The sequence below is a fragment of the Wolffia australiana genome, chromosome 12, assembly GCF_029677425.1.
Source record: "Wolffia australiana isolate 7733 chromosome 12, ASM2967742v1".
Lineage (NCBI taxonomy): Eukaryota > Viridiplantae > Streptophyta > Magnoliopsida > Alismatales > Araceae > Wolffia > Wolffia australiana.
In genome coordinates, this window is record NC_135846.1 from 16,143,892 (window position 1) to 16,157,341 (window position 13,450).

Sequence of the window (13,450 nt, forward strand, 5' to 3'; positions counted from 1 at the left end):
GCAATCCATAGGCATGAAACAAATTTTACTTTAGATTATCTCTACTGTAGAAGGATCAACTTCAAAATAAAAAGAACTTACATAGAAAATATTTGAGCATTTACTTTTATTTCAAGGTCAATATATACAACATTGATATTCCCTTCAGGCCTTTACCTTGTAACCTACATCTTTTAATATAATGCTTGAAGGTAAAGATACAAGTACCCAGAATCATTTCTAATAGTCTTACATTTTATCTCTAAAATTGTTTATCCTTCACTATCTGAGTTACTTCAAGTCAATTTCGGGAATTATCTTTGTAATGGAATAGGAATCTCGAAGTCTTCGTGGCTGAGTCCAAAATAGGAATCTTTCTTGAATTGCCCTAAAGCGTCCCTATATATATACTTATATATATATTTGTGTGGGTATGCATACATATATATGCATTTATATACCATCTGGGTGAAGGAGATATTAGGGAATAGTCTTGGACATTTGGTAGGGGTGATAGAGTAAGATTAATAAGGCTCTCAGAAAAGGAGAATTTCGAGACAATATTAGGGAATAATCTGGACTTCAAAATGCAAGGGGATAATCCTTTTTCCCTAAATCCATTTCTTATATTGAATTACATCCACTCAGCACTTCACATCAATTGGAAGTTCTCCGTTAAAACCCCTTTGCCCCCGCATAGTTTTCTCCAGCTGGCAAGGGGCTGAATGAATGCTAGTAGTAAGCCCCCTGATACACAACATGTAAAGACCATGCAAAGTGGTCCTCGTTATTTCTTTTTTCCCAATGTTTCTTGTTCGGCCGATCGATGATACTTCTCTGGAGATGATCCGTCGTTCTCAATGGCGACGAGTCCGAACTCCGGCCGAGATAATTTCTCAGGATCGACTGCATGGACAAGGGTACGATCGCCTACTTCTCCGCGTTTATGCAGCTTATCAAGAATCCTCCAAGTCACCGCATCTGGGCGCAGTCCGTTCCTTCTCATCTCGGCGACCAACCGGTAAGCCTGCCTCTTCAAGTTCATCTTGGAGGCTCTGTCGATGACGATATTGTAACACACAATCCCGGGACTGAAACCGCAGTCCGCCAGCTCGTACAAGAAGTCGCAAGCTTCGTCCAGCCGGCCCAAGTTACACAGACCTCTGAGCACCGCCGCGTACACAAACCCGTCGTGAATCCCGGAAGGCCAAACGACATCCTCCCAGAACGCCTTCGCGTCATCCACCCGGCCGGCGCGCAGAAGCCCATCCAAGACTATCGCGCAAGTCCTTTGATCATATCCGACAGACTTCCTCGTCATCTCCTTGAGAATATCCATCGCCTGCTCAACTCTCCCGAGCTTGCACAGACCGCAAAGAACGGCGTTATAAGTCACGGTGTTGGGGGAGCAGGAGCTCTCCGCCATCTTAACGCGCAGCACGTCGAAGGCCTCCTCAGTTCGTCCCGCGTTGAGCAATCCGCGGATGACGGTCGTGAACGTGACCACGTCCGGGGCGCAGAACTCACCATGCAGCATGTCGTGGAGGATCTTCAAGGCCTCGTCGACGTTCCCGGCCATGCAAAGCCCGTGGACGACGGTGTTGAGGGTGACCACGTCGGGCCGGCATCGTCGTCGTAGCATCGCGACCAGAACGTTCAGCTGCTCGCTGGGCCGGCCGACGAGACGCAGCGCGCGGAGAAGTATGTTGTACGTTCTTCGCGCGGCGTCGTCGTCGTCGTCTTCTCCCAGCATGAAATCGGCGAGAGCTCTGGCCTTTTCGACGTGTTTGATCTTGCAAAGTCCCTCCACCAGGGTCTGGTAAGTGGAGACGGGAGGCGCGTAGCCAAACCTCGCGCCCTCGAACAAGAGCTGGAAGGCTCGCAGGCAGCCGCCCTCGCCCTGCTTGCTCAAGCCGTGAACGATGTTGTTGAAGGAGACGAGGCTCGGCTTCAGGCCCCGCTTCCTCATCAAGTAGACTATCCGAGACGCCGCGTGGTGCTTCCCGACCCGGCAGAGAGAATCGATCATCTGCCCGTAGGCGAACTCCGGGCTCACGCAGGCCTTGGTCGGCGCGTCCTCGGCGAGCCTGAAGAGCTCCTGAAAGAAGCCTTCCCGGCACAAGGCGTCGACCAGATTCGCAAAGGCAGCGTTTTTCACAGAACCGTCTTCTTCTTCTTCATCCTTGTTCGCGCTCTCCATCTTAACCCAGAGCAATTCCATCATCTTCCGTCCCTCCTCGACCATCCTCCTGCGGAGCACGCCTTTGAGCAGCGAGCTATACGTGAGAGAATTGGGCGCGACGCCTCTCTCGCGCATTTCGTCGTACAGTCGCCGGGCCGCTTCGAGATCCCCGGCGCGGGCGAACCCATCAATCAAAGTCGTGTAGGAGACGGCGTTGGGGCGGTATCCCCTGCGCTTCATCTCGAGGAAGATCTTCAGCGCGTCGGAGGGGCGGGAGAGGGTGCAGAGCTGGTGGACGAGCCGGTTGTAGTTGGCGAGGGAGAGAGCGAAGGCGGGCTTGGCGGCGGACAAGTGGGTTAGCGCGCGGAGAGTGCTGTCCGGGGAGCCGGCGGCGAGGAGGCGGGAGACGAGCGCGTTGATCGTGCGGTCGTCAGGGACCCATCCGGAAGCGACGGCGAGGATGAGGCGATCGTGGGCCTCGGCGAAGCGGCCGGCGTCGCAGAGGCTGTGGAGGAGGCTGGCGAGGCAGAGAGAGTCGGGGCGGTAGCCGCGGAGGCGGAGGCGGTCGAGGAGGTGGAGAGCCTCGTCGACGCCTTGGGCAGAGCAGAGAGAGCGGATTCTTCTGGTCCAGTTGGAAGGGTCGGCTGTGAAGGTTCCGTCGAAGTCGCCGTCGAGCTCGGCGTCGCTCTCCGCGGCCGTGATTCCGGCGAAGGAAGAGGCACTTCTGAGAGCGTTTTTGAGAGGGAGAAGGCCAGATGACGAAGACCGGAGGAAGAGGAAGAGGAGTCTCCGACGTTGGAGGCGCATTGGCGGAAACCGTAGTCCGGTTAAGTTCGGTTTGGATTGATGCCGCGTACGCGAGTCCGCAGAGACAGTATGCCGAGAATCGCGAGCGCATGCAACAGGGCGCTGGGCGCCGGCGATCGGTGGAACGCCGCCGGCGGGTCCGGTAACTGGACGAAGCAGGAATGTGATCCTGGCGGCGGGTGACTCGCCATTCACTGAGAGGAGAGAAGAAGCAGGATTCGACGCTGGAAGTAGAGCTCTGTTTCTTCTGTCTCTCGGAGTTGGATCAAGTATCTAGAGAATAGGATTTGATTGTTATACCGTCCGTAATACATTTATTGGATGTTATCGAAAGTGGTTAGTTAAGTGGCCTAAATTTGATTAACCACTAAGCGTACAGACTAGTTATGTTATTTCACCTAAATTCTACTCGAGTTAAGTGCGCAAGAGACTAGCTTGTCTAACATCATGTATCAAGTTATCCGAGTTTGGTTCTAATCCTTGTATCTTTTGAAATAAGTGGACGAAATAGAAAAATACTTCCCTCATGAAAAAAATTTGTAGCTTACGCCACTAGGAGAGCACAAAAATGATAAAATGTAAATAGACACCTTCAAATAGTTGATATTTTTCATAGATATTTAAAATAAATGTTATTCCTTTTACTAGTTGATATTGCTATCTCTTTAAAATAAATGGGAAATTTATCTTTTTGTTAGTGATTTGTTTGCCAAAGAAGATAATTGTTTTAGAAATTTTATGTGATGTTTTCTGTCTAAATTAAAAAGTGTGACATTAGCTTTATGATAATTCAGTAGTTAGAACATATTTAATATTACACAAGTAAGAAATAAGAGGATGATTATAAGATTAATACCCTGGTTTGGGTCAATCAGGTTTCAAGTCCCATGAGGATATCCCCTTCTTTATTGTGACCCTAAATTTTTACTAACCATGGTAAACATTGAAATCTACTTTAGTGGATATGGCACTCGGCCTTTCAGAAAGTATACTCATGCATTCATAGGAATATGACACTTCACAAGGCAAGATTCTCTTCTATTCATGATGCTTGGCATGATGCGCAAACTCTGCTCCATTAACCACTCCAAAAATGTATTTTTATAATAAATGTATTACAATATAAATTGTGGATATTCTTACTCAATGAAGATAAATAGACATTTATAAAAAACTATCAAACTGTAGGATAACTTAGACCAATATTCTGGATGACATGCCCATTCCAAGAATAGGGAGATATCCTAGATCAGGTGAAATTTTCGTCCTCTCTTTTAAGTCAAGATGTCATACTCTCTCGTCCCTCAAGCTCTAATCAATCTATGTGGATATGCATATTTTGAAATACATAATTATGTAGAGAGAGTCTAGGCCAATATTATGTAGAGAGAGTATACATAGTTATGTCACACTTCAAAAAGAAAAAAGGAGACTGTGACACCTAAAACTAATGGATCATTATTTTAATGCAAACCAGATAAGGTCATATTAAATAAATCAAATGCAAAGGTTAGGGTAACTTCACAACTCTAGTTAATCAGATAATAAGAAGCAAAACCCATTCATTAGTGTTCTTCCACTATGCCTTTTCCACTCTTGAATCCAAATGATAAAAAAAAACAGTAATATAAATGATAAAACAGTGTAAATTAATTTAAACGACTGTTATCCTGAATCACCAGGGCTTTAAACGTTGTATTTATAAATAATTTAAACAAATTACCTAAAATTCATATTATTCAGAAACAAATAACACAGTACTAGACCATCACCTTCAATTGGTCCGAATACATAGTTAAAATATAACTTGGCATAGATTCAATTATTTTAAAAATTCTGGAATCAAAAAAAAAAGGTCCATACAAAATATTAAAAAATGATTCATGCGCGTAAGGTGCTGCCGTTCAGATAATGATATAAAAAATGAGTACTCAATACTAATAACAGTGATAATTTTACAAATGATCTGATGGATACTATGTGGCCATCAAGCCAATAACACTTCCGTTCTTTATTTAAGTTCACTGAAACAAATATGTATTCATTATTAATCTCATGCTATGTTTATAATAAAGATTCTAAATACATGAAATGTCTTAGTCAATGACAATGATATCATAATGATCTTAGACTTAATATTGTACTCTCAAAATCCCTTTTCCACAGATACTCAAGATGGAGATCGAGTATATCAAATTGATTCATGTCACAATTATATGGGTGGTAAATTAACTTGAGACACTAATGACATCTTGTGCATGGACGGCTATGTTTTGACTAAGACATACGAGTCTCTAATCATTAGATTCAGATTTTAGATGGTCTTGAATTGTCAATATCTGTTATTAGAAAATGTAAATCATACATCATATTTTTTAAAATTTCAAAAATCTTTTTGTACGAAATGTTTACGATTATTTATATAACTCTTTACTTATAAGTCATAAGTACTTATGACTTATAATTTAAGCCCTTGCTAATACTAAAAGAATTATATGTGACCTACAATGTTAATTAATACAATCTATATATTCCACATATTTTTCACTGTTCATTAAAACAGACTATCAATTATGATGCACTAATGGCGCACATAATGAAGTCCATGAATACATGCAATAACTGCATGAATTTTGATGAGATAAAAAATCACATGTCTTTCAGCATGTAGTCTAAATATTCATATTCAATGGTCACTACAGAAGGATAAAAAAACACTATCTAGTCTCAATCATACAATGAGCATGACTGATCTCACAGATATTTGTATGGAAGCATTTAGGATAGATCTAGGTGCTCTTTAGAATTAAGAGTTCAATGAATTGATTCTATCAGTATTATATCAACTATCAGTTAGGTTGATTCATAAAATAATTGTGTACTCATAATTGGACACCAAAGATGTTTTTAGACCTGAGACACCAAAGATGTAATGTGGATGGATACTCATAATTAGACTATGACCTATGAGTTCGTAATTACAAAGATGTAGCAAGAAGTTTATGGCGATGATTTAGTGATCAAGTGGGATTTTATGCCCTCAATAAGTTCCTCATGCTCCTTCTTTCCTATCCTCAAATACCAAAGATGATTTTCATATAGATCTCAAAAACTTACTCTCTTTCAATCAGGCCACAAATGCAGGAACCAAATTCAAGGATGAATTTTACAAAGGTCAATGCCTCAATTTATAGATATTGGGGCAAGGATGGAAAGAGGGGAAAAATAAAAATCTAATCTCAAAAATTGAAGCATAACATTCTGATGTCCCCATTTTAATTTCAAGACTCCACATTATAATCCAATGCATGTGCAGTGGTTCATCCTTAAGAGATTTGATCTCCTCTCATCTAATATTTGTATAAAAATATCCACATTAAAACTATCGACCATAAATTTTAGTAGTGTATGTTGTTATTATATAAAAAATTAATGTATAGTTACATGTTCCTAACACACAAAATATTATTTTTCAATGGAAATATAGTAACTGTCCTATTGAATAGTAATTTGAATTTCCTTATCCAAAGTTTTGAATTATAATGAAATGTTAAAATATCATAAAATCGTATCTCCATTTTTTAACATAAATAAATATTTTCCCATAATTTTCATTAATTCCCCTAAACTTCCTCCTATCTAAAACCACAAAAATTATCAGATACTTGTCCAGATTTTGGATTGAAATTTTATTGAAAGACATGCTGAAATTTATTTTCTATCAGAAACATCCTGATATATTTAAATTAATGTTTCCATTAAAATAAGATTAATAATCCATAAATCACAAAAATATTACAATGCAAGGTTCAAAGTTGATTATTAAAAGGCTCTAGATGATTCCTCAAAGTTCTGAAGATTGAGTTCTCAACTTATTCTCAAGATTAATATTTCAGAAAAATATAAGTTTCTATAAATACTTATGAAATATAATATCGGTTTAAAGACTTCATTAACAAGGATCATTCTGCACTTGATTTTCTTCCATTTGTTCAATGTATAAAAATCTTTGCTGCAGTTGATATTTTCTTTTAACACTGGAAAAATAAATATCGAATGGACTAAAGTTATCATGGTTCATAAAAAATATAGATATTAAGTAAATTTTTAATTTCCAAATTTTTGTCCCATTGTCTGCTCTTTAAAGTGTTAAGCTCTACATAAACTTCTACATATTTGGTGCCAAATTCATGGCATTTCATTTCAGAATGATTTATTTCTTCATTAGAAGGTATGCCATGACTATATAAACTTCTTATCATGGTTGACCACGAGTTTGAATGTCATATCACATAAACCAAGACTTTTAGTAGTCCATTTTGGAGTATAACTGCATATTCATTGAAATACTAAATTTATCATTCTATTCAATGTTCACTGTTTATAATTCATCTGTATGGTTTAACAAGGTAAATAGGATATAAGTGATATAAAAGTCTTTAAATCGATATATACCCAAACGAATCAAGGCCAAAGAGAAAAAAGATGAATTTCTTTTATTTAGCATACTAGGTTTTAAGAAAAGTGGGTTGTGAAAGTGATCTCTTGACAGGTCTGTGATAAGCCAAAAAAATAGGGGTGAATTTTGTAATTTTATAATCCCTCGTCGTTGTTAACTTCAGCTTATAAAATAAAATTTATAAAACCATCACTTAAGATGTACAATGATAAGTAGAGGTATCGTCCAAGGAAAACTAGTAAGGAATTCAATTAGTGATCTACTTGAATAATTGGAACCTAATTAGAGTTAATTCAATCTTCAACGAAGATCAAATCACCCTAATTAGATGAAGAACTTAGAAAGGGGGGTAGAAGAGATGGGAGGAATAGAAGAAATAGGGAGCTCTAAATTGAATTCTTTAATCCACTTATGAGGATCAAAGGAAATTTGATTTGGTTTAGTCAGTTTTGGGGATTTGTTAATTCAGAATTTATTAACTACTAGATCAAAAAGGCCAATTTAATATCTCCTAGAAATTAAACTTTTTATGTGTTTTTTCTTAATGTGCAAATGGAATAGCTAGATCAATTTCATAATTTATCTTCTCAATCCTAGTATGGGCTTGTACATTGCGCTCAAGCCAAGTGATTTAGAAAATACAGACCAAGATCAAGAAGAACAATCACAAAATTAATTAACACATAATTCAAATTACACTAAAAATCAAATACAATGAAACATAAATCACCTAATAGAGTTGATCCAGGATGAAGCTCCTCTCTGTCTTGCAGCTGTGATAGAGCCACCTTCAGAGAGACCCCCTCCTATCAAAATTTGGATTTTATACTTAGGTTACATGGTGAAAATTACCATTTTACCCTCATTTAGTAATTAATTTTCAACCATCAATTTAGGCTTTATCTGAATAATCCAACCATATGGATAGAAAGAGGACGTTGAGATAAGAAAATCCATTAAGAAATCATCTCAATCAAACTTCAGGATCAAAATTTATTAATAAATGAAAATTGACGAATCTAAGCCGTTGGATCAATTGTCATTTATTTAATTTGATTTTTTTTCTACACGCAATGATGTGTCGATGGCAGATTGGCTGTCAAAATTTGAACTTCATTTTTTGGGATGATCCTTTGAGCACCACGTACCCCCTGGCAAAATAAAAATAAAGAAAAAATATCTTAAAAATCGACGGTCGTACATTTAAAACACACTCATTTGTGCGTTTTTCATTACATCACCCAATCAAAAAGCGCCACTTTCATGTGTGCGCTTTGTATGTGATGCAGGGGAGGTGAACTTACCACTCGGAGAGAGAATTTGATGGATTTTTGCAGATAAGTTCATGATAAAACAGGTGCATGCAAATGGACGCAGATCTAAAAATATTTTGTGTATGTATCCTTTTCACTTTCTCTCTCCTCCTTCTCATAAAAACCATCAAACAATTGCTCATTAATTGTAATAAAACCCTGTAACTATTTAAATAATATCTTTATGCATGCACACATGATAGAGACCTGTTTTTGACGGTATAATTGCAACACCAGTTTAAGAAAAGCCTCCCCCCCACTTTAGAAAATGATCTAAAACTCATATTTCCTTATAAATATATCCTTTTCCTAGTTAAAAAATCATTTCTTCCTTGAATAAGTTCCCAAAAAATTCCAATAAAATTTCAGAAAATTCTATAGAACTCAGTAATTCATCCCCACATTAATTACATCAAAATTAAATTTCAAACCTGTCATTTTCAGTTAAGCATAATTATTTCAAGCCAAATAAATTCCAGAAAATTCATAAAATTAACAGATAACTAGGGGAAAATCTGGAATCACTTGGAAACATTAATTACATGTAAATATATGATAACAACCCCATTTTAAACTCTTTAAATGCATAAAATTGTGCTAATTGAGTGAAATAAAGACGAAATTTAGGGTGTTATAAGTCTAGCCCTTGCAGGCCATCCAAGTTGCAATAGAAACATATGAAATCTTCGAACGAATGTGGGGTTTAAAATATGGCAACACATGTACATAATCTAAATGGTTTTAAACTGATCTTGAAGAAATAACTAATAGTTGTGGTTATTCTAGAGTGAAAGGAGAAACAAGGAAGAGGATTAATACTATTCTGCTATTTATCAATTAACTTGATAAATAAGATCGGGATTCTTTTGGGGGACTATCTGACTATCTTGGCATATTCTGTTAACTTAATTATGATTTTTGTTGTAAAGTCACAGTCAACTATTTATTTTTTCGACAAAAAAACATGGTGGCAGGGTTTTATTGTTTACTTGTTTTAAGGGGATGAGGGAAAGATGATCGTCTCTCCCTAGCACAGAGTTTTTCTTGCACTACATTCCTGTTGTTTTTTTTGCACTGCTAGTTGAATTCTGATAGTTCATGCGCCGTTGGAGTTGGAGGAACAAAAAAAACTCAAAGTCAACTATGATCCCGCTAACAGGGAAAACTCTACTAAGAACGTTTGGTTGCGATATGGAAAAACAGAACATTCTTTTCTGCCGCCCTCTTCTCCTCTCTTCCCTCTTCTTTATTCTTCCTATTTTCTTCTTCTTCTTCCATCCCTCCTCCCCAATACCTTGAGCTGCATTGTTCTCGTCTTCTCCTCTTCTCCTTCCCACATCTCCTCATCTCTCCTCTCCGATAATAGGATATCACAGGGAGACTGACTCCTGCAGACAAGCCAGTTTCCTACGATGGATTTCATCAGCTCCATTAAAATGGTTTGCAGTTCTTCCTTATCTGCTATTAATAAATGAAAAATAGAGGGTCGTTTCTTCTCTCCCATTCTCCTTGTTGATGTATCTCGAAGCCCATATTTGGTCGTGTTGAAGTGTTGATTGAATATTGTTGTAATATTATGGCGAAGTAATTCTTTATACTTATTTGAACTGGTTGATTGTCCACATCTAATTTGGGTTGGTATTGTTTCCCAAGATGGTAGAATCTTCTACTTTGATCACGACACTTGAGAAGTTGATGACACACTTCTTAAAACAATGTTCTTCAAGTGACGAGGAGCCCAATGTTGTTGTGCTCGAACCCAATCCGAAAAAATTGGATGGTTCCACCTCATATCTAAGTTGGATGTTACATCTTATATTAACTTCACATAAGCTACTAGGATTTATCACTGGTGATGAAGATCCCCCTAAAGGGGATTAGGAGGCTCTAGAGAAATTGCAGGCCTATAATGCATGTATCACCGGTTGGTTACTAGGTTATATGATTCCAAATGTGGCTCATAACCTCGATTCGTTCACTATTGCATCTCGTTATGGAAGGCCATTTCCAAACTGTACTCTCTTGAGCATAACATTTTACATGCTCATAGGGTACATATTGAACTTTGGACACATGTCCAATGCACCAAGTCAGTGATCAATTATGTTGGAGAACTTCGTCGCTTATGGAATGATTTTGATTGTTATTTCACTTTTTCACACTAAACCTAACAATTTCATTAGATTCAGCCAGTGGATTGAACGTCTACGGTTGGTTGATTTTCTAGATGGTTTAAATTGTTAGTTTGGGCATCGTCCTTCAGGATTACTAAGCTCAATTGTACGGACTACTCTTAATGAGGCTATTTTGAAGATTATTACTGAAGAAACTTGCTTGAAGTTGGCATCTATTTCTCCTCAATAGTTTCCCCGCAATCCATTCTCAATGCCCAAGTTGTGAATTCTTCTGGTATTTATTGTAGGTTGAACCAGGTGAGGGCTCTGCGCCGGGACGTGTGATGAAGGCAAATTGGGGTTTTAATTTTTAAATGTCATTGTAAATTTAATTTTCCTACTATCTAATAAATTTTATGAAATATAGAAACTTACTCAAATATATAGTGTGAGTAAGGTCATCTCCACAAGGACTGGCCTTTTGGGATGTTTCAATAGGTGAGTTGTTAGTTAATAATATATAATAATAATACTAAAGATAGTAATCATAAGAAGAAATAAGTAGTAGTAAGTAGATAGAATGATAGGTGAATAAGAGAAGTAGGGAAGAAAGGATATCAGATATTGTACATATATTTATTTTATAGATACTACGATTAATCAAGAAGTAATATATTAGATATTATAGTTAAGGATGATATGATTATATTTATTGAATAAGTAGAAAGTATTTACTAAGAGTAAGTAGCTTAATAAGAGTGAACAAGAATACAAGTATATAGATAGGTATAGAGATCGTAGGAGAGGATAGATAGAATAGTACTAAAAATTAAAAATTATATATAATAGTAGAAGGTCTCATTTAGCAGTATAATATGATTTATATAAGTATAATATTCATTATATAGTTAGTATATCTCTTATAATAGTTTTAATATTATTTTTACAATTTTTGTAGTTTTTTCTATGGTCAATTTCTGAAGTTCAGGGGTAATTTAGTCAGACACCTTGGAGATGTTCGACCAAATGCCAGATAAAGGGTCAAAATCAAAGGTATATATATATATTATTTATTTTTGATATGCTTTTTATGTATTTTATATAAATTTTATAGAAGAAAATTGAGTAAAGAAGAGGCAGTTCTGTCGAACGCCCCTCGGGTGTTTGACAGAATGTCCGATAGGAGTTGGGTAAGAGGTATATATATTTGTATTTTTAATTTTTTTTTAAAGTAAAGTAGAAAGAACTTAGTAAATAGTAAAAATCATTTGATGCAGTTCAGAAGATTGATAAAATGCCCAACAGAAGTCACAAAGATAATCTCTAAGAAACTTGATCAACTCAGTTCGTGCACAAAATCATGCATTCAGAGTGTACTGAAACATAAAATCAACCGAAGAAAATCATAAGATCACCTGAGTCGATGAGCAAAGGTGGTGGCACCAATCGTCGCTGCCTAACTTTAGTATGTGGTCTCCATGCTCGTCTCCTCCATCTAGGTGAGAATACAAGCTGCTGAAACTCTTCTTCGACTCCATCCGGAGCTCCAAGAATGATTGTAGGGGTGTCACGGCCCTCCTGCCCTCGCCGCCACCAGACGGGATCCCCACTGCCGGTGAGGCTTATGGTCAAAATATAAGAGAATTGGGGCCTAAACATCTCTTTAAAGGGTCGAGAGAGATCTCTCGACCCCTCAAAGGGACAGGATTGGTCTAACGACCCTCCAGGGGATGTTGGATTTGCCTATGGTCCCCTTGTCGCTAGCCTCCACTAGCAGGCCGACGAGGAGGATGGCCAGGGGCAAAGAAGGATGAGATTGCCCCCCCCCCCCGGCCGTCCAATCGTTCCTTTATGTGGGTCGACGATTGAGATTAAATTGCAGCCGTGGACCCACCCAGATCAGTGTACCCCATCCTTTGCCATGTCATCATGCCCCATCATCGCCGCGTCAGCCTTCCTTTCTTTTTATTCGTCTGCCAAGGGGTCCCACTTCCGCATCATCCGCAATAGCCAATCAAGGCCCTAGAAAATAGAAATAAGAATATATTAAATATGTCTAGAAATAAGAATAGATTAAATATGTCTAGATTAAATCTGATCTTCTGAAAGAAGGTCAGATGGATGGAATCATATCCGCATATTTCAAATGGGCCCAAAATGATACGGGCTTTGGGCCGGGTCAGGTCTAAGCCCAGTCATGGTTTTCCTTTAAAATGGGATCGGATCATGGCTCGTTGGGCCGCGATTGCTTGGTCCCTCTGTGGCCCAGCCCACTACAAATCTAAAACAGATAATTGGATTTCAATCCGATATCAGACATATTTGAAATATGGAGTGCTATATATTCTTTAAAATGTATTCTCAATTGTATTAAAATCATATACCTCTTGAGTTTACAACCTCGGTTATTGCGATGGGCCTGAGTAGGCCTGTCTGTTGGCCTCTTTGTGAGCTGCTCTGTGTGGCCGATTAGGCTTGTCTAGGGGGCACCGCCCCTTGCTGTCTGCAGGTGGGTTTGAACGCCTGCTCATCCTCTTACGGCTGGCTTGGGCGCTGATGAACCTGGTCAGCTCCTTGGCGGGCCCAATCAACATTA

At 38.5% G+C, this 13,450-nt stretch overlaps 1 protein-coding gene across 1 annotated transcript; it reads right to left on the reverse strand.

Annotated features, from left to right (window-relative positions):
- Positions 1–583: 583 nt before the first annotated feature.
- Positions 584–3,233, reverse strand: LOC144710685 (Pentatricopeptide repeat (PPR) superfamily protein). The gene has a single exon (XM_078584514.1). The coding sequence runs from the start codon at positions 2,966–2,968 to the stop codon at positions 767–769; it is 2,202 nt and encodes a 733-aa protein (XP_078440640.1). The 5' UTR covers positions 2,969–3,233; the 3' UTR covers positions 584–766.
- Positions 3,234–13,450: the final 10,217 nt, after the last annotated feature.